Raw genomic sequence first — 22,716 nt, 5'->3', positions numbered from 1 at the left:
GCATCTCTGGGCTTGTTAGCCTATAGTGCCTTAGGTTTTAGCTTCTGGGTGGAATTCAGTCAATTTCGCTTTCATCTAGAAGTTTGGAGCATTGAAATCTGAAAAGATAACCTAAGTTTTCATGGAAATGTAGAATTACTGCACAGAAAGAGGCTTTTTGGCCCAGAATTTTCATGCCAATTCTGCAAGAGTCCCGCTCTAGCCTTTTCTTTATGGTCCTATACATTTTCTCCTTTTTAGGTGTTTATTCAGTTCTGCTTTAGATGCCATGATTTGATCTGTGTCCACCACACTTTGAGTTAGTGCTCTGCAGATCATAACCACATTTTGTCTTCCTGCCTTCAGTTCTTTTGCCAAACACTTCAAATATGCACTCTCTAGTCCTTGACCCTTCTGCCAATAGGAAGATTTTCTCTCGGCCTAGAACCCTTCTGATGTTGAATAAATCTCTCTTAACCTTTCTTCTTTAAAGAAAACAATCCAATCCATCCATGTAACTGATGTCTATCATCCCTGTGACTGTTTTCCGTGTAAACCATGTGAGTCTTTTTTGCATCCTTTGTAAACCCTTCACATCTTTCCTTAGGGACGTGTCCAGATTTGAGCACAATACTTAAGCTGAGGCTGAACTTTTTTTACCTCTTCCTATTTTGCACTTGTGTTAACTTTCCCATGCCAGCCCATTCCACCAGCTTAGGTATGACTTCTTGAAAGTCTGTCACTTATCTTCAGAGTTGATAATACTTCTGAGTATAGAAGCATTGGAAAATTTTGAAACTGCTCTGTACACCCAAGTTAAAGTTTCATTAATCTAGATTAAGAGATAGTGGTCCTGGAAGCAACTTCTTTGCCTTGATGTATTGACTTTCTTTTTGATCACTATTAGTCGACTATTTATGTTAGACAATTTATCTAATTTTGAAGAAGCCTTTAGGTACCATTTTATGTTGTCTGCCAGTCCTTTCTCTTCATTTCTCTTTTGCCGATTAATTCCCTTTTCACTTCCCTTCTGATCATGTAGTCAGTCTTCAGCTTGGTTGTCTTATGTATTATGAACCTGTGTTGGAATGTGCTGCCTTTTCTGCTTTATCTTACTATCAATTTCGTTCATTGTGCTAGGATCTCTGGCATTTGTTGCTTTAATCTTGTCTGTTGTGGGAATGTACCTTGACTATACCAGAACCACAACCTCTTTACTGTCATAATTAAGGTGGCCTGTTTTACAATTACAACATTGCCTGCCAACTTCTGATTCAAATTTCCCCCAAGACATATCCATTCTTGAACCAGAAATTCATTTTCCTCCAGTAGGGCTTTTGCTCTAGATTTCCTTTTTTACTATCCATGCCTAGTCAAAACCTTATGATACAAAGATCACTTTTCTTAAATGTTCTCCTATTGACTGTAACAGTGCATTCATCAAATATTCGAAACAGATATGCAATATGACCTGAAGCTGTTGGAATTCATGGTGATTTATGGTTGCTTCAATTTTTCTTTGTGCTCTCAAAGTAGTAAGATTTTTGAAAATGTCTAACAAATGCACTGTTAAAACAGTTTAAAAAAAACTGGAAGTAAAGCACCAAAATCAGTGTCTTTTATACTAATTGGGCTGTACCATATCAGCCAGGCACATAGCTTGGCTGTGCCTCTCAATATACCTCTTACATGACTGTACATCTTATGATTCCATGCACCAACTTTAAATTTCCATTATCCTGCAAAGCACAATTTAACTATATTTCTTGGATTTTTAGCAAAGAAACATCACAAAATTAAAACTAAATGGCTACTTGGGCCAAAAGTAGGCAAATCATTTGTGGCTGCAAGAATCGCCAATTTTGCTTGTTCATGTTCTGAGGAAGGGTCACCAGACTCGAAATGTTAAATTCTGATTTTTTTCGTCACAGATGCTGCCAGACCTGCTGAGCTTTTCCAGCAACGTCAGTTTTTGTTGCTAGGGCTGCTGTCCTCTGAAACTGTCATCCAGAGATATTAAAATCTGTTCTGGATTGAGGAACATAGAAACAGGAGGAAGCCATTCAGCCTGTTGACGTTGATCATGCCATTTTGTTTGCACTGTCTCCATATCCCTTAATGCCCTTTGTATCCAGAAATCCGTCGATTTCTGTCTTGGACATGTTCAGTGCTTTGAGATTCCACAGCCTCAAAATTCCAGACATCTTACTTTGAGTGAAGACATGTCTCATCTCAGTCTTAAATGGCCTGACACCAATTTCTGAGAATTGGCCCCCTGTCTCTACACGCAACAGTGTGTCTACATGCACTCTGTCAAGTTCTGTAAGAATTTTATAGTTAATCCTCACGTGACATTTGGTTTTTATGATCAATTTAGACCAGACCTGTTCTTGTTAATTTAAGGTACTTCAATATTAATAAAGTTAATAGCAGTGTGCTGGTGTGTTGCATTCTTTTTCAGCTATTGCAAAGTGACTTGGAGACAGAGCAGGTGAAGGTGAACTCTCTGACACACATGGTTGTGGTTGTAGATGAGAATAGTGGTGAGAGTGCTACAGCTGCACTGGAGGACCAGTTACAGGTAACTGACTTCTTGTAGAGGATGACAAGCCTAGTAATACAATATCCATAAAACTGATAGAATTTGTTGCATGACAATTTCACTTTACAATAGAACGTATAACTCAAAATATTAAAATTTTTCTAAATATTGGGAAATGTTGCTTTCAACTCAATCCCATTTGACCATTCAAAAAGTTGAGTAGAAGTTAAGGTCCTTTTAAAATGCAGTTAATTAGTTTACGAAAATAGCAACACGATAAACAACTTGTGTAATTATTGGTAATGGGATAAATGTAGACCAGTGCAGCAACCAAATTCTTCTGCTCCTTTTATGGCATCTTCTATATCTACCTGAACAGAAATGTTCCTCAGTTTAATGCTTTCTTGAAAAGAGGCACTACTGCTATAATGCATACTCTTAGGACCATGCTGAACAATCAACCTGGATTTAGTTCCAGGGTGGAACCTGGACTCTTAATCTTTAGACCCAGGTGAATGTACTGCTACTGATTAGAGTTTAATGTGACATAAATATTAAATATTACTTGCAGAGAGTGAGAGAACTGAAACTATTATGCTGATGCTTTGCTTTGGGATTATGACTGCAGATGACTGAAGTGGTCTTGATGTTACAGTGTACAGTCACCTGCCCCTATATACATTGTATTACAGAGAAATAGAACTTCTGAATGTAGATTATTTTTGGGAAAGAACTCTGTATATTCATCACAAGATACAAGCATGGAAATAATTTGCATAATTTTGCATCCAGCATAATCTCTTTGTCATAAAAGCCATTTGTATTTGTCCACTCTTTTGGCTACGTCAGACTCAAACCTCAACTGACATTCAAATTCAATTTCTGTTAAGAACCACTAATCAATGCAATATCTCCACTTTTCCCTTTCTATCCTACTCCTAAATCACAGATTTTTTAAGGTCAATTGTACCATCTTAGCTGAAAGCAGTGAATATAATGTTAGGTGCATCTCTCTCGGTGTACATATCTTTTTCTTCTTTCCTTCATTTTGTATGAATGTCTTTGTCTGCCCACTTTCTCTTTCCTTACCCGTCTGTGTGTCCTATTTCCATCTGCCTCAAATAATTGCATGTCCTTTACAATGACATTGTATTGCTACTAATATTTTTTGTGGCGTACTATCTTTACAGGCTGTCACTGCTTCTAAGTTATGTAGCTCATGAGTTCACTTTTTCCCCTTTTATGATTCCTACTACTTATGGTTTTTTTTTGTCTGACTGATGTATCCCATTCCGCCACTCATTTTACTGCATTGCATTTATCGCCTCTTGTTGTCATGGAGACTTGATCCAACATTTTGAGGAGAGTGATTAAATTTAGCATGAGCTATTATACCCAACAGGCTACCAAAGATCTGTTCTCCTTCAGTGGTCTCATAGTGGCCAGTGATACTCTGGGCAGTCATGGTCATTGTATGTAGAATGTAGAACAGTACAACACAGATACTGGCCCTTTGGCTTACCATGTCTGCGCTGACCATGATACCATTCTAAACTAGTCCCATCTACCTGCACTTAGTTTATATTCCTCAATTCCTTGCCTGTCTGTGTCTGTCCAGTCTCTCCTTAGTGCTAATAGAGCCCAAACCAGGCAAAATATTGGAAAACCCCTTTTGCACCCTCTCCCAAGCCTTTGTGTTTTTCCTATGGTGTGGTGACCAGAACCACACACAGTACTCCAATGTGGCCCAACTAAAGTTTTGTACAGCTGCAACATGCTGCATCCCTTCTTTACCAGCTTATCTGAAATAACTTCAAAAGAAGTCATTACCCCATCACCCAGTCACCCTTTATTTACATGTGATCAGTGCTAGACACTAATCCAGCTCTCTGAGCCAGCTGTTGGCGTTAATGGATGTCTGATGCTCCTGTTCTTATCTGTCAGTCCCCAGCATTTTTTTGGTGGCTGGGAGAGGCTGTTTAGAGACCTACTCAACCATTGTTCTGTCGTCGATCCTTGAACGCATCCCACAGCATACTACACCCCATGAGCTCAGCAACATGTATCTTGCACAAAGTAGAGAAGACCATCTTCCAGCTCAAGAACAATAAGGCTGCTGGAGCATACGGTATCCCCACTGAGACATTGAAGTTGTGGTAGAAAATCACTCGGAGACGCGGAGAGTTCCTCAAGAAGATGATCTTTTATTTGCAACTAAAAGCCGTGACAATCCAGAAGTATTTTCCTAGAGTGCCCCCGAGCCTCTCTGGCTTATACTTCTTATACCTTTTTGTTATCAGTCTCTGGCTCAGCTTATCAGCATGCCCAACTGCGACAATCTGAGTTATCTTATCCCAAACCAATTAAGTCAGCCTGTCTTATCTTTCCACTCCCACCGCTATGGTTTTTTCCTCCACTACTTAATTCATGATATAATGACTATTCATTCCTTATCTTGCCACAATGGTTTCTTCTACGTCTGACTTATCTCTAACTTATTCTATTTTAAATAAGTTTCTACTGCTAGTTCCGCCACAATGGCTTTCCAACCTTAAAGCGACCCCTACCTTAAAGTGACCTCACTCCCTTATGTTAGTGTTCATCTTATCTTGTCACCCATCACATCTACCCCACACTTGCCAGCACGAATGCTCACACAATCACTCTGCTTTATCTATTCTAGTCACTTAGTTGTTATTCCATGTTTATCCATTTTGTCTGTGTGCCCCATAACTGCTGTGGGCTGAACTGATTTATTAGCTTTGTCCCTTGTTCAACTTCTCTTTCTTGTCACATCTTGCTTAATGTGTGATTACTTGTTTGAAACAGTCTTTGCCAGACTCCCATTATCCTGACAGTTTTCAAATTTTATCTTCCATAAAGTACGGTGGCAAAGAGTTCTCGCACAGCTACACGGCCTTGTCTACCTTATCTGGAAGGAGGAGAGCATCCTGGGACCACTCCAAGATGCCACAGTCATGAGTATTTTCTAAAAATGGAGCAAGTCTGACTGTTGTAACTGCAGGGGAAACTTCTTGTTGTCAACCTTTGGAAAAGTCATTGCCAAGGTCCTCCTCACCCGGTTCCTCTCTGTGGCTGAGGAACTCCTCCTCCCAGAATCTCTGTGTAGCTTTTGGTCACAAAGAGGCACAACGGACATGATTTTCACTGTGTAACAGCTGCAGGAGTAATGCAGAGGAAAAGAATCTACCCGTGTATGTAGCATCCTTTGACCTTAGAAGGGCCCTTTACACTGTCAGTCGGGAAGTGTTATCGAGCTTACTTCTCCGTTTTGGTTATACCATGAAGTTTATCACCATCTTTTTCCTGCTCCATGAAGACATGGAAGCCATGGTAATGACAAATGGCTCCATTACCAACCCATTCCCTGTTCGGACCAGTGTCCTTTAGGGCTGAGTCATTGCCCCAATATTGTATTTGAACTACCTCGCTGCATTGCTTCACCTCACTGATAACAAGCTCCTTAAGGGCTAGAGTGGATCTAACTTGCAGAATTAATGGAAATTATTCAACCTCCACCACTTCTAAGCTAAAACTGAAGTCACCCCAACCAGTGTCATCAAGCTGCAGTACGCAGATGATGCTTGTGTGTATGCAATCTTAGAGGATATATTCCCGGCCACTGTCAGCAGAGACAAATGAGAGCATGGATCTTGTCCTGAACATCTGCAAGCCGAATCTGACCCGGCATTGTGGAGTGAACCTCCGATCATCAAGGTCTGTATGGATGCCTTCGAAAACATTGATCTCTTCCAATACCTCAGAAGTGCCCTGTCGGCCAATGTAGTTATTGATGAAGAGATCCAGCACCACCTCCAGTGTGCCAGCACAGCCGCCTGAGGAGAAGGGTGTTCGAGGACGACAACAACAGAGCTGTAGTGGTTCCCACCCTCCTATATGGCTCTATAGGGACTGTCTACAGCAGATACCTCAAGGCACTGGAGCAGTACCACCAACCCTGCCTCTGCAAGATCCTGTGGGTCACTGGAAAGAAAGATGCACCACTACCAGGGTACTTGAGTAGGCCAATGTCCCCAGCAATGATGCACTGACTGCCATTGATCGGCTATGATAGACTGGCATGCTGTCTGCATGATAAACACGAAACTCCCCAAGCAGCTGCTGTGGTCTCAGCTCTGAAATGGCTCGAAATAGGCAGAGGAAGTGCTTCAGCATTACCCTCAAGGCCTCACTGGTGAATTGCAACATTCCCACAGACACCTGGAAATCACTGGCCCAAGACCATCCAAAATTGAGGAGGAGCAACTGGGAAGATGTTGAGTGCCTCGAGACTTGCCATTGAGAAAAAGTGGAAGCCAGGCAAAAACAGTGAAAGGAATGTGCAGTCACACCAATGCCTCACCTACTCTTTCACATGACGACTATCTGCCCCAAGTGTAACAGAGTCTGCAGTAGCCGCATCAGTCTGTACATCCACTTACGGACTTACCCTGACAGTGGAACAGAGTCGCCCTTTTCTGTGAGGTATCACTCATAATGACGATGAATGATATCTATCAACCAGGGCTGTCTGATTGGATTAGATTAACAGGCCCAATTTGGGAACTCCTATTCTGTGAGGTTCACCTGGCTGACCTCGTTACAATCGCCTTATCATCCACTTGTGTTGCAGCTTCAGGGGAGCTTTGGACTTACACACCAAGATCCCTCTTTATATTAATGCTCTTCAGGGTCCTGCCATTTACTGTATATTTTGCTTTTGCATTTGACTTCCCAAAATCCATACCTCACACTTGTTTGGGTTAAACTCCATCTCAGAACTGATGTATATTCTTGGACAACCTTCCTCACTATTCACAGCTCCACCAATTTTTGTGTTGTTTGCATTTTAATCCCTTGTTTCAGATAATTGAAAATAACTGGAGGGAGAAAAGTGGCATATAGCAGCAGGCTACAAACTACGCAACTAAGTTGTATTTTCAGTTTTTAAGTGTGTAAACAAGCGCAGTCAAGACTAACTACAAAACTCGTAGACTCCTAGATTTTCTTATCAGAAACCTTTTCCTTACTTCTGCACAATTCTTTTTCCTGGAAGTGGTTTGAATCTCTAGCCTGTGTGGCTCAGCTATCCACTGCTAAGAGGGCAGAACGTATGTAGAGTTCGTCCAGTGAGCATGTGGTAATTTTTGATTGTCATTGTCGTAGTCACTTGGTGAACGCTGGGCAGCTGTTTGTCGTTGGACAGAAGAGCGATGGCGCCTGCTGCAGGATATTTTTGAGAAGTGGCAACGACTATCAGAAGAACAGGTGGGTGAAAGTTATGGACAATTTTTATTTAAAAGAAGTGTCTTTCCAAAAAAAGACACTCATTTGTATATTTATTGATAGCGCTGTCTTGAGATTACGATAATTTCCACGATATTGGGTGGGGTGATGAGGAAAATCAATTTAAAAAGTATTTTGTACATTTTTTTTAATTGTAGCTGCTGCTTGAAGCTTGGCTGTCTCAGAAAGAAGATGCTTTCATTGCAATGCAAACCAGCAGCTTTAGGGATCAGTGTGAGACTGAAGTGAACGTTTGCAGATTGGAAGTAAGTAGTCCTTGTTTGCGCACCAGATTTTATTGAGGAATTGAAGTTGCTTTTGCTTGTTTAAACGAGCGATGGGGTAAAATAATCCCAGTCACTTGATTTGAGTTTCTCTGAGGTTTCAATATGTATGGATATTGAGCGAAGACATGAAGGACTAAAAACTGACGAGCCCCCAGTTTCTGTTGGATGATACCCCATGGTTTTTAAATAAGCATTTGCTGAGTTAGGAAATGCACTGATTTTAATTTTCAGAAATTCCTAGATTCTGGATAGAGCCATAGAATGTAGAAGAAACCCTTCAACAGATCAGGTCTACATCAACAGAAATCTAAATCTACATTAGTTCCATTTTCCAGCATTTGGCCTCCAGCCTTAAATGCATTGACATTTCAAGTGGTCATCCAAGTACCTTTTAAAGGTTATGAGGTTCCCTACCTTAACTACCCTCACAGCCAGAGCATGCCAGGTACGCACTGGTTTTAGAAAAATTCTCCTCAACTTCCTGCTAAATTCCCTGCCTTTCCTTTTAGAATTATGACGCCTTGTTTTGACCCTTGAACTAAGCTGTTTTCTGTCCACCTTGTCAATGCCCCTCATAATCTTGTATATGCCTCAATCAGGTTTTCTCGCCACTTTCTCTGCTCTAAAGAAAACAGCCCGAGATTATTCAGCCTTTCTTCATAGCTAACGTGCTCCATCATAGGCATCACCCTGGTGAATCTCCTCTGCAGTCACTTTCTTCCTACAGTGCGGTGACCAGAACTGCAGACAGTACTCCAGCTGTAGCCTTATCAAAATTTTATACAACTCCAACATGACCTTCTAGCTCTTATGATCAGTGCCACGATTGATAAAGGCCTTCTAACCATTAACCTGCCCTGCCACCTTCAGGGATATATGATCGAAAACCTCAAGATCTGTTTGTTTCTCTGAGCTTCCTAGTGTCCTGACATTCATTACATAAACAGTTATCTTGTTGCTTCTTCCAAAGTGCACAACTTCTTACCTATCAGGTTAAGTTTCACCTTCCTTTGATCTGCCAACCCTGACTAATCTGTCTTTATCTTTCTGTAACATAAGATCTTCTTCCTTACTGTCAACCATCTAGCCAATTTTCATGTCATTTGCAAACTAACTCATCAGTCCACTGTCACATCCTCATCTACATCATTTAAATGTATCATGAATAATAAGGAACTCAGCCCTGATTCCTACCAAACACCAGTCTGTAGTCTAACAAACAGCCTTCTACCACTATCCTCTGTTTCCTACATTGTCAATATGAGCAATCATAACTCCATTAGATGTAAGGTTGTTATGGCAAAGTACAAGGAAGGTCCAAAATCCAAGTTCTGTCCTGAGGGAAGACCCATTTTAATAAGATCAGGTATAATTTAGCCAGAATGGACTGGGAACTGATTCCTTCAGGAAAATCTACGTCAGAGCAGTAGTGCTCAGAGAAAATGGGAACTGCAGATGCTGGAGAATCCGAGATAATGAAGTGTGGAGCTGGATGAACACCGCAGGCCCAGCAGCATCTTAAGAGCACAAAAGCTGACGTTTCGGGCTGAGACCGTTCATCAGAGAGGGGAATGTGGAATGGATTCTGAAATAAATAGGGATAGAGGGGAAGGCGGACAGAGGAGAAGATAGGTGGAGAGGAGAGTATAGGTGGGGAGGTAGGGAGGGGATAGGTCCGTCCGGGGAGGACGGACTGGTCAAGGAGGCGGGATGAGGTTAGTAGGTAGGAAATGGAGGTGTGGCTTGAGGTGGGAAGAGGGAATAGGAGAGAGGAAGAACAGGTTAGGGAGGCGGGGACGAGCTGGGTCAGTTTTGGGATGCAGTGGGGGAAGGGGAGATTTTGAAGCTTGTGAAGTCCATTTTGATACCATTGGGCTGCAGGGTTCCCAAGTGGAATATGACTTGCTGTTCCTGCAACCTTAGGTTGGCATCATTGTGGCACTGCAGGAGGCCCAGGATGGACATGTCGTCTAAGGAATGGGAGGGGGAGTTAAAATGGTTCGCGACTGGGAGATGCAGTTGTTTCTTACGAACCGAGTGGAGGTGTTCTGCAAAGCGGTCCCCAGGCTTGGTTTCCCCAATGTAGAGGAAGCCACAACGGGTACTTTGGATGCAGAATACCACATTGGCAGATGTGCAGGTGAACATCTGCTTAATATGGAAAGTCATCTTGGGGCCTGGGATGGGGGTGAGGGAGAAGGTGTGGGGGCAAGTGTAGCACTTCCTGCGGTTGCAGGGGAAGGTGCTGGGTGTGGTGGGGTTGGAGGGGAGTGTGGAGCGAACAAGGGAGTCACGGAGAGAGTGGTCTCTCCGGAAAGCAGACAAGGGTGAGGATGGAAAAAATGTCTTGTGTGGTGGGGTCGGATTGTAGATGACGGAAGTGTCAGAGGATGATGCGTTGTATCCAGAGGTTGGTGGGCTGGTATGTGAGGACTAGTGGGATTCTCTTTGAGCGATTATTGCAGGGGCAGGGTGTGAGGGAAATGCGGGAGACATTTTTGAGGGTGTTCTTGACCACTGTGGGGGTTCGGGGAGAGGGGGGAAGCGGGCGGGGGAATGTTGTGGTCCTTGAAAAATGCGGACATCTAGGATGTGCGGGAGTGGAATGCCTCATCCTAGGAGCAGATGCGGCGGAGACGAAGGAATTGGGAATAGGGGATGGAATTTTTCAAGGGGGTGGGTGGGAGGAGGTGTGTTCTAGGTAGCTGTGGGAGTCGGTGGGCTTGAAATGGACATCAGTTTCTAGCTGGCTGCCTGAGATGGAGACAGAGGGGTCCAGGAAGGTCCTTCCACCCCAACCTCAAGTTCACCTGGGCCATCTCCAACACATTCCTCACCTTCCTGGACCTCACCAACCTCCGGATACAATGCATCATCCTCCTCTACATTGGGGAAACCAAGCGGACGCTTGGGGACCGCTTTGCAGAACACCTCCGCTCGGTTCGCAAGAAACAACTGCACCTCCCAGTCGCGAATCATTTTAACTCCCCCTCCCCTTCCTTAGACGACATGTCCATCCTGGGCCTCCTGCAATGCCATAATGATACCACCCGACGGTTGCAGGAACAGCAACTCATATTCCGCTTGGGAACCCTGCAGCCCAATGGTATCAAAATGGACTTCACAAGCTTCAAAATCTCCCCTTCCCCCACTGCATCCTAAAACCAGCCCAGCCTGTCTCTGCCTCCCTCACCTGTTCTTCCTCTCACCTATCCCCTCCTCCCACCTCCAAGCCACACCTCCATTTCCCACCGACTAACCTCATCCCGCCTCCTTGACCAGTCCGTCCTCCCCGGACGGACCTATCCCCTCCCTACCTCCCCACCTATACTCTCTTTTCCACCTATCTTCTCTTCTGTCCATCTTCTGTCTGCCTTCCCCTCTCTCCCAATATATTTTAGAACCCTCTCCCAGCCCATCTCTGATGAAGGGTCTAGGCCCGAAATGCTTTTGTGCTCCTAAGATGCTGCTTGGCCTGCTGTGTTCATCCAGCTTCACACTCCATTATCTCAGAGCAGTAGTGCTATGGCCTGCTGCTCTTGTCCTCCCTCTTGTGCAGCAGACCCATCTATGATGCCATGAAATTGGCTCTCTCTGCTTTCCCCTGCAAAGTCATCTCTCCCAGCAATACCCAAAATGGTATATCTCTGAGAAAAAAAATGGCCGTAGGGGCCTCCTGCACTAGCTGTCTACCTGTACTGTGCCTGGTGGTCACCTGTACTTTCTCCATCAGCAGTGTGATTACGTCACTGGATGTGCTGTCCACAACATGCTGAACATCATAGATGCTTCACAGTGAATTTACTGGCAGCATCTGCTCTGAAGGGTTTAGCTGCAGCTAGTGACATTTTCTGTCTGTGTTCACCAGGGACAACGGAAGCTTCCGTAATTTGTCACATAGCACAGGGGCAGCATATCATGGGTACGATTCCAACTGCCATGATTTCACTTGAGCTCCTTAGTTCCTCCTTTCTTCAGAAAAAAATTATGGCTGTGTAAGATTCTGAACAAATGACTTACCTTACTTGGTTTACTTAAAATTACTTTTTACTAGTGGACTAGATTGTCAATTATTCCTGTTGTTTCTCAGTTTATCCTTTCTTCAAAAACATGGACCATTTGAAATCCTAAGCCAATCAAACACTGAAACAACCCCACCACCTCCAACATCCTGGTGACAGTCCAAATTTTGCCTCAGATTCCTCTGGAGTGTTGACCCAGATGGCATTGTCATTTAGATATTTCATAATCAATCTGGGCTGGCATTATATTATACACCTTTGGAGCAGGTGGGATCTGAGCCTCGACCTCCTGGCTCTGAGGTAGGAACACTACCACTGTACCAAAAATATCCTCCTAGTTGCAGCTTACCAACCTGCAAATGACCTATTTATTCCTTTTGTCATTTTTAAGATCTGTTAACCAATTCTAAATTGAAGTTGATACATTAGAGCCCGTGGGATTAGGGATAATTTTGTTCACTAACACCATTTGAGATTTTATTGAAAATCTGAAAACCCAAATGCACCACCTCCTCCCATTTCCCTCTTGTTTGCCAGTTCTATTCCCTATATCCTCACAAATCTCTAACAGGCTTGTCAAACATGACTTCTTCATAAACAAATAAAGATCTGCAGATGCTGCAAATCTGAAACAAAAACAGAAGTCAGGTCTGGCAGCATCTATGGACAGTCACCCCAAAACATTAACAGCATTCTTTCTGCGGATGCTGCCAGACGTACTGAGATTCTTCACCAAGTTATGTTTTACTTCTTGATAAGTCTTTGTTGATTGTACCTAATCTTGCCATTGTTTTTAAAGTGTCAGATTTGCATGTGCAAAAATGATCAAATAGGTGGTTATTTGAAAGGCTCGCTGAACTTGAAGTTACAAAAGACTGAATGAGACGCAGCCAATAGTTTGAGTGAATTGGCATGGAAATTGTGCAATTACTGACAAGACCTTCTAATCCACCTGCTGTACAGGGATTGTGCAGAGGATTTGTCCAAAAAAGGTTGTAAGGATAAAGTTGGCAGGTTAACACTCGTAGTAGGAAAGCTTTTAGAAAGAAGGATGTAAGCTAATGATAATATACTCAAGATGCAGTTTTAAAGGCTAAACACGAGCTGAGGGACCTGGAGATATTTATCTACAAATTGTTAAAGGTGACAGAGCTTAATAACAAAAATGATAAACAATGCAAATTGTGCTTTGCAAATAAAAACATAGAGAGTACAAAACAATGAAATCATGATGAACCTTTCTAATAAACTGGTTTAGCCTCAGCTGGGGTACTGTAATAAATACTGGGCACCACACTCTTGGAGAGATATGAAGGCATAAAGAAAGGTGCAAAAAAGATTCAACGGCATGGTTCCAGGAATGAGACACTTCACTTTCTTTAACAAAAGGGGAATGTGGTGGCATGATGATAAACGCTGGCCCAGGCAGGGATGCCCACATCCCGTGAGCAAATTTTTACAAATGATAGATGTTGGAAACTGAGAGATGATTTAATAGAGTTGTTCAAAATTACGGAGAGAAACTGTTTTCAGTAGTGTGTGATAGAGAGCCAGAGGTCAGTGATCTAAAGTGAATGGTAAAAGAATGTGAGTTAAACATTTCATGCAGTGTGTGGTTATGATCTAGAATGTATTAATTGAAATTGTGGTAACACAAAGCTAGTTGTAGCTTTCAACAAGGGAATTGGATAATTATCTTGAGAGGAAATGTTTGTAGGACTATGTGGTGAAAAGGTTAAACTAATGGCTCTAGCTGAAATGCTTTTCAAGGGATGTGTACAGACAAAATGGCAATTTAACCATCTTCTGTATTGTATGTGTTCAACGATTCAGGTTTGTTTGTCAGTGCCATAATGTAATGATTTTTGTGTGTTTAAGGCTTAATGTGTGTAATAGGTGCTGCTTGTAAATAAGCACATACAAGTCCTATTATGTTAGCTGCTTTCCTGTTGATCTGTTGGGTGCAAAAGACTTCATTAACATTACTTTTTTTTGGCAGAAAAGAGATGAATAGCATTTTTACTTATACTTGTTTCAGAAAAAAACTTAGAAGTAAGGAGCAACAGTTTTATGTTTGGTAAGAAAAGCTGCAGAAGTGGGATAGTAAAATTGTTTAGGGATAATGGGAACTGCAGATGCTGGAGAATCCGAGATAACAAAATCCCTCTTTTTTGATGAAGGGTCTAGGCCCGAATTGTCAGCTTTTGTGCTCCTAAGAGGCTGCTTGACCTGCTGTGCTCATCCAGCTCCACACTTTGTTATCTAGTAAAATTGTTTAATTTTGTTAGGAAGGGACTAATAATTTTAAATGTTGTGCTTCCTTAATTAGTTAGTTTTGTCAACTATTTGTCTAGAAGCACAACTGCTGAAGTCTTATGTATTGTTTAATAGTTTAATTGATCTGTGTTGGATTATACCGGTCTGTTGACTGATCAATGTTCACAGTGCTTGATTGACTCAACTTTGAGAGCTTTCAAAACTTCTCGCAAGATTTGAGACGCCAGGGCCATGAGCAGTTGCAGAAATCCTGATTGCTGAAATACTTCAATGCATTGTAAACAAACTTCTTGCAGACTTAGAATGAATCTCATCTCTGCATTGCTCTGAGACAAAGCAGATTTATAAAGAATACAGCAGAACAGTGAATGCACATTGCTTTATTTTGAAGGGATGCATTGATAATTGGTATGTTATGTCCTATTAGATTCTGAAGGAAGACCTACAAATGAAGCGTCCTACATTGGACCAGCTGGTTGAACTTCATCAAGACTTAGTGGAATTGCTCAACAATAGTAATTTATCAAAGAAAATTAACAGCGGTATGGAAGTGCTATCGCAAAGATGGGACAATTTAGCGCAGCAGCTGGAAGATTACTCCAAACAGGTATGAGCAGCATCAAACTGAGTTAATGCATATGCCAGGAACTAAAAATACAAACTGAGCGGTTGAACTTTTGGGCAACACCTATATATTTTGTGTGCTTTGTCATTTCGAACACATTCTGAGGCTTGTCTTGGAAGAACGTAATTTACTTGGAACTGAATTGGAAACGCAGGTTGGTTAGCATTTGACAGTTAATAAATATAGTGGTTGAGAGAAGGTTTATGGCTGGTAGTAGACCCTGCTGAAAAACTGAAAAACACCTTATGTGTGCAACCTTAACTGGGTCTTTCCCTCTATCAGGTGATTTGGATACTTAGAAACTACATCTTTGCTGTGCATTGAGTGACCTTTGCTGAATTTACTATAGTTAATTTTCATTCATACTCAAAGCACACTCTAATTGTATTTCAGAAGTATTTGTCTTGTGACTTTAAGTTCACAGACACTATATATAGTCTGAGCCTGAGAATAGTCAAACAGTTTTACTTCAGTGGTTTTCAGTGTCATTTTTGGGGATTTAGTTGCCATAAATGACCACTCAACAGTTTCTTGCAATATTGACTTCTTTCCCAGTTTTACTTTCCTCTCTTATTATTTACTTCTGTTCTCTGAACTGCTTGACCTCATGCTCCAAAGGCAGTGCTACTGATGTAAACATCTTTCTTGTTGTCCACTGAGCAGTAACAAATAGTCAATGCTACGAAGTGCCACATCTTTATTTCTTCCTTTAGCAATGAAGGTAATTTACAAATGGCATGTTGTTAACAGAGCATACATGCATGCATTTCTTGAACACAGCAGGCCGAGCAGGAATGCTGACGTTTCGGGCCCAGACCCTTCTTCAGACATGGGGGAGGGGAAGGGACTTCTGAAATAAATAGGGAGAGAGGGGGAGGCAGATAGAAGATGGATAGAGGAGAAGATAGGTGGAGAAGAAACAGACAGGTCAAAGATGCAGGGATGGAGCCAGTAAAGGTTGAGTATAGGTAGGGAGGACAGATAGGTCAAGGGGGCGGGATGAGGTTAGTAGATCGGAAATAGGGGTGGGGCTAGAGGTGGGAGGAGAGAATAGGTGGGAGGAAGGACAGGTTAGGGAGGTGGGGACAAGCTGGGCTGGCTTTAGGATGCGGTAGGGGGAGGGGAGATTTTGAAGCTTGTGAAGTCCACATTGATACCATTGAGCTGCAGGGTTCCCAAGTGGGATATTTGTTGCTGTTCCTACAATATTCGGGTGGCATCATTATGGCACTGCAGGAGGCCCAGGATGGACATGTCGTCTAAGGAATGGGAGGGGGAGTTAAAATGGTTCGCGACTGGGAGGTGCAGTTGTTTCTTGCGAACCGAGCGGAGGTGTTCTGCAAAGCGGCCCCCGAGCCTCCGCTTGGTTTCTCCGATGTAGAGGCAGACTCAACGGGAACAGTGGACACAGTATACCACGTTGTGCCGGTGAACATCTGCTTGATATGGAAAGTCTTCTTGGGGCCTGGGATGGGGGTGAGGGGGGAGGTGTAGGGGCAGGTGTAGCACTGCCTGCGGTTGCAGGGAAAAGTACCAGGTATGGTGGGGGTGGAGGGGAGTGTGGAGCAGACAAAGGAGTCCCAGAGAGAGTGGTCCCTCTGGAAAGCAGATATGGGTGGGGATGGAAAAATGAATTTGGTGATGGGGTTGGATTGCAGATGCCGGAAGTGTCGGAGGATGATGCGTTGGTTCCAGAGGTTGGTAGAGTGGTACGTGAGAATGAGGGGTATTCTGTTTCACGACTGTCTGCTTTCCGGAGGGACCACTCTCTCCGGGACTGTGTCTGCTGCACACTCACCTCCAGCCCCCCTCGCCCGGCACTTTCCCCTGCAAGTGCAGGAAGTGCTGCCCTTACCCCTACCCCTCACCCCCATCCCAGGCCCCAAGAAGACTTTCCACATCAAGCAGATGTTCACCTGCACATCTGCTAATGGGGTATATTTTGTCCGCTGTTCCCGTTGAGGCTGCCTCTACATCGAGGAAACCAAGCGGAGGCTTGGGGACCGCTTTGCAGAACACTTACACTCGATTTGTACTAAACAACTGCAACTCCCAGCCATGATCCATTTCAACTCCCCCTCCCATTCCTCAGACCCTCTTGGGCTTCCTGAAATGCCACAATGATGCTACCCGAAGGTTGCAGGAACAGCATCTCATATTCCGCTTGAGAACCCTGCAGCCCAATGGTATCAATGTGGATTTCACAAGCTTCAAAATCTCCCGTCCCCCGAATGCATCCCAAAACCAGCCCAGCTCATCCCTTAACCTGTCCTTCCTTCCCACCTATCCCCTCCTCCCACCTCAAGCCCCACCCCCATCTCCTACCTCCTAACCTCATCCCACCCCTTTGATCTGTCGGTTCCTCCCTCACTCCCTATCTACAGCCACCTTCACTGGCTCCACCCCTGCCTCTTTGGCCTGTCTGTCTCCTCTCCACCTATCTTCTCCTTTATTCATCTTCTATTCGCCTCCTCCTCTCTCCCTTATTTATTTCAGAACCCCCTTCCCCTCACCCATTTCTGAAGTAGGGTCTAGGCCTGAAACGTCAGCTTTCCTGCTCCTGTGATGTTGCTTGGCCTGCTGTGTTCATCCAGCTCTACAATTTGTTATCTCAGATTCTCCAGCATCTGCAGTTCGCACCATTTTCTTCTTTTCACAAGACACTTTTTATGTCCTACTTCTGATAGAAGCAACACATGAAGCTTTAACTTCTAATATCCTTTTAGCAATCACAACAAATTTCCAATTTTTTTTGTCTGTTGAAGTATGATACTTAATCTAAGGCAACATTGTGCCTGCAGTAACTCTACATAGAGATGTTAAAAAGATAATTGTTCAAATTGATATGCCTTTGCCAGATGATGTTTTACCCACTCTACCTTTGTAGGGCATTTGGCATATTCTAATGTCCTTTCTGAGCAGTGTGGGATTCCTCAAAGTCCTTTATTATTTCAGTTCAACATAGAACATAGAAAACAACAGCACAGTACAGGCCCTTTGGCCCATGATGTTGTGCTGTGGATTAATCCTAATCCAAAACTAAAATAACCTAACCTACATTCCCCTCAATTCACTGCTGTCCATGTGCATGTCCAGCAGTCGCTTAAATGTCACTAATGACTCCGCTTCCACGACTACCACTGGCAAACTATTCCATGCGCTCACAACTCTCTGGGTGAAGAACCTCCCTCTGACGTCTCCTCTATACCTTCGTCCTAACACCTTAAAACTGTGACCCCTCGTGGCAGTCAATCTTGCCGTGGAGAAAAGTCTCTGGCTATCGACTCTATCCATGCCTCTCAGTAACTTGTACGCCTCGATCAGGTCACCTCTCTTCCTCCTTCTCTCCAATGAGAAAAGTCCGAGCTCAGTCAACCTCTCCTCGTAAGACAAGCCCTCCAGTCCAGGCAGCATCCTGGTAAACCTCCTCTGCACCCTCTCCAAAGCCTCCACATCTTTCCTATAATAGGCCGACAGAACTGGACACAATATTCCAAATGTGGTCTCACCAGGGTTTTGTAGAGCTGCAGCATAACCTCGCAGCTCTTAAACTCGATCCCCCTGTTAATGAAAGCTAAAACACATTATGCTTTCTTAACTACCTTATCCACTTGGGTGGCAACTTTGAGGGAGCTATCCACTTGAACACCAAGATCCCGCTGTTCCTCCACACTGCCGAGAATCCTGCCTTTAATCCTGTATTCAGCAGGTAAGTTTGACCTTCCAAAATGTATCACTTCGCATTTATCCAGGTTGAACTCCATCTGCCATTTCTCAGCCCAGCTCTGCATTCTGTCAATGTCTCGCTGAAGCCTGCAATAGCCCTCAACACTATCAATGGCACCTCCAACCTTTGTGTCATCAGCAAACACACTAACCCACCCCTCAACCTTCTCATCCAAGTCATTTATAAAAACTGCAAAGAGCAGAGGCCCAAGAACAGAGCCCTGCGGGACACCACTCAGCACTGACCTCCAGGCAGAATACTTACCATCTACAACCACACTCTGCCTCCTGTCAGCCAACCAATTCTGAATCCAGACAGCCAAATCACCCTGTATCCCATACCTTCTGACTTTATGAATGAGCCTGCCATGGGGAACCTTATCAAATGCCTTGCTGAAGCCCATGTACACCACATCCACTGCTCGACCCTCGTCAACCTGTCTCGTGACCTCCTCAAAGAACTCAACAAGATTTGTGAGGCATGACCTGCCCCCCTCAAAGCCATGCTGACTCCCTTTAATCACTCGATGCTTTTCCAAACAGTCATAAATCCTATCCCTCAGAATTCTTTCCAAAACCTTGCTGACCACAGACGTAAGACTGACTGGTCTGTAATTTCCAGGGATTTCCCTATTCCCTTTCTTGAAAAGGGGAACAACATTTGCCTCCCTCCAATCTTCCGGTATGACTCCCGTGGAGAGTGAGGAAGTAAAGATCTTCGCCAGTGGCTTAGCAACCTCCTTTCTCGCTTCCTGAGGCAACCTAGGATAAATCTGGTCTGGCCCTGGGGACTTATCAATCTTAATGTTTGCCAAAATTTCCATCTGTCTGTAATCTTAAAACTTGAATAGTTTCTTAGCTTGAGTGAGTACTTCATTTAAATTCCTTTGCTTTAGGATTATTGCTGCCTTGCCCTATAATTGTAATTCCAGGCCTAGCAATGTATTTTGCCATTTTGGATTTTGGAATCTTCATTTGCCATAAGTATGCAGACAGAACCCACCTGCCTGTTGTTGTATTAGGCACATTGCACAATATTTGGATTCAGATGATTGTGAGCTATTGGACTGGGCTTTCTTGCTTGCCTAGCCACTTTATTCACCTGATTGTATTACAGGCTCATAGCACTTCTTAACTCACCCTTCATTGCAAATTTCATTAATTTCTTTTCAACTAAATAGTAATTTAAAATGTGTAAATTGTGTAATAAGTGGAGGGTTAGATGACAACGATACGAGAAATAGTTGCTGAACTGAGGATCCTTCATCCTCTTGACCTCCCATGATTGTTAATGTACCAAATCTAACAACCTTCATGAACGGGCCACAATCAGATCAGCCCACGATGTATTGAATTGTCAAGCAAGCTTGAAAGGCTGGATGGCTTACTGATTCATATATTTGTGTGTAGCACTGTCTGTTTAAGATTTAGTCATCGTTATAAGGCAGAGTTAGATTTTTGATAGAAGAATATACTTTTTGACAGTTATTAGATGATGAATCCGATCGGGCAAAATGATTAAGAAGACAAAATTGATGCTTCTTGAATGCCTGTAATATTTGAAACTTATGAAAATTAATAAATAGAGGTTAAATGAGTATGATCATGGCGCCATTAAATAATAATGCGGAATCAGGAAATAGCAGAGGAGTTGAATAAATGATTTGCATCAGTCTTCACAGTAGGTGGTACTAATAATGTTCCAAAAGTACTACCTAATCAAGGGGCTAAAGGAGGATAGGAAATAAATACACTAACTAGCACTGGAGCATAAGTGCCAAGAGGCTGAAGACCAGTAAGTCCCCTGGCCTGATAGGAAGCATCCTGGATATCAAAGGAATAAACTACTGAGATAGTGGACATACTGGTAGTAATTTTCTAAAAAGATTATAGCTTCTGGAAAAGTCCCAAAGGAGTGGAGAACTGGAAGACTTGAAATGTTATCACAAAGTGTGGAGCTGGATGAACACAGCAGGCCAAGCAGCATCTCGGGAGCACAAAAGCTGACGTTTCGGGCCTAGACCCTTCATCAGAGAGCCCCTCTGATGAAGGGTCTAGGCCCGAAACGTCAGCTTTTGTGCTCCCGAGATGCTGCTTGGCCTGCTGTGTTCATCCAGCTCCACGCTTTGTTATCTTGGATCCTCCAGCATCTGCAGTTCCCATTATCACTGACTTGAAATGTTATCTCTTTCTCTCCACAGATGCTGCTAGACTTGCTGAGTTTGTCCAGCAACTTCTGTTTTTTGTTTGCTTCAGATTTCCAGCATCTGCAGCTCTTTGTTGTATAACAGGAGAGAGAGAGATTTGGGACAAGGAGATAATTTTCAGAACGGCAACCTATAACTAGTGATGTGCGACAGGAATCAGTGCTGGGGCCACAAATATTTACAATATATGTTAACGTCTTGGACGAGGAAAATAAATGTACTATAGCCATCTTTGCAGATGACACAAAAATAGGTGTGAAGACAAGTAGTGAGAATGACACTAAGAATTTACAGAGAGATGTAGATAGGTTGAGCGAGTGACACAGACTTGGCAATTGGAATGTAAAGTGTGCAACTTGTAAGGTTATGCACTTTAGCAGGAAGAATAGAGGAGCTGAATGTACAAATGAAAGATAGCTGAGAATTACAGAACAGGGATTTTGGAGATAACAAAGTGTGAAGCTGGATGAACACAGCAGGCCAAGCAGCATCTTAGGAGCACAAAAGCTGAAGTTTCAGGCCTAGACCCTTAATCAGAACAAGGGGATGGGGAGAGGATTCTGAAATCAATAGGGAGAGAGGGGGAGGCAGACCGAAGATGGATAGAGGAGAAGATAGGTGGGGAGGTAGGGAGGGGATAGGTCAGTCCGAGAGGACAGACAAGTCAAGGAGGCGGGATGAGGTTAGTAGGTGGGAGTCGGAGGTGCGACTTGAGGTGGGAGGAGGGGATGGGTGAGAGGAAGAACAGGTTAGGGAGGCGGGGACGAACTGGGCTGCTTTTGGGATGCGGTTGGGGGAAGGGGAGATTTTGAAGCTCGTGAATTCCACATTGATACCATTGGGCTGCAGGGTTGCCAAGTGGAATATGAGTTGCAGTTTCTTTGGGTGGCATCATTGTGGCACTGCAGGAGGCCCATGATGGACATGTTGTATAAGGAATGGGAGGGGGAGTTAAAAATGTTTCGCGGCTGGGAGGTGCAGTTGTTTATTGCGAATCGAGCGGAGGTGTTCTGCAAAGTGGTCCCCAAGCCTCCGCTTGGTTTCCCCAATGTAGAGGAAGCCACAATGGGTACAGTGGATACAGTATACCACATTGGCGGTTTCAGGGGAAGGTGCTGAGTGTGGTGAGGTTGGAGCGGAGTGTGGGGCGGACAAGGGAGTCCCAGAGAGAGTGGCCTCTCAGGAAGGCAGACAAGGGTGGGCAAGGAAAATGTCTTGTGTGGTGGGGTTGGATTGTAGATCGCGCAAGTGTCAGAGGATGATGTATTGTCTCTGGAGGTTGGTGGTATGTGAGGACTAGGGGGATTTTCTTTGGGTGGTTATTGCGGGTCGGGGTGTGAGGGATGTGTTGTGGGAAATGTGGGAGACACGTTCTAGGGCGTTCTCAACCACTGGTGGGGCGATGTTGATTTGGGAGTCTTTGTGCATGAATCATAAATAGGTCGCTTCCAAGTTCTGCATGTAATAGGGAAGGCAGATGGAACATTGGCCTTTATTTCAAAGGGAATGGAGTAGAAAAATTGGGAAGTCTTGCTAAAATAGTCAGACCACAGCTGAGATTGCTGGAAACAGTTTTTGTTGTCTTACCGAGGGAAAGAGATATATAGAACATATAGAACATTACAGCACAGTACAGGCCCTTCGGCCCTCAATGTTGTGCCGACCTGTCATATCGATATGAAGCCCATCTAACCCACACTATTCCATGTACGTCCATATGCTTATCCAATGACGACTTAATGTA

General features: G+C 43.6%; 1 protein-coding gene across 12 annotated transcripts in view; it reads left to right on the top strand.

The window, feature by feature from the left end:
- LOC125454807 (utrophin) overlaps window positions 1–22,716 on the top strand; it is a 572,019-nt gene that overhangs the window by 132,242 nt on the left and 417,061 nt on the right. For all 12 annotated transcript variants that reach the window (XR_009446113.1, XR_009446114.1, XM_059648282.1 and 9 more), the window contains 4 exons: window positions 2,441–2,560; window positions 7,709–7,810; window positions 7,987–8,094; window positions 14,842–15,021. Coding sequence is in view for 10 of the 12 variants with exons in the window: in XM_059648282.1 (XP_059504265.1) it covers window positions 2,441–2,560; window positions 7,709–7,810; window positions 7,987–8,094; window positions 14,842–15,021 (510 nt within the window). In the remaining 2 variants the exon portion in view is untranslated. The remainder of the gene's footprint in view (window positions 1–2,440; window positions 2,561–7,708; window positions 7,811–7,986; window positions 8,095–14,841; window positions 15,022–22,716) is intronic.

Source organism: Stegostoma tigrinum, chromosome 9 (genome assembly GCF_030684315.1).
Source record: "Stegostoma tigrinum isolate sSteTig4 chromosome 9, sSteTig4.hap1, whole genome shotgun sequence".
Lineage (NCBI taxonomy): Eukaryota > Metazoa > Chordata > Chondrichthyes > Orectolobiformes > Stegostomatidae > Stegostoma > Stegostoma tigrinum.
Note: the sequence above shows the minus strand (reverse complement) of the source record. Positions and strands in the feature narration are given on the sequence as shown.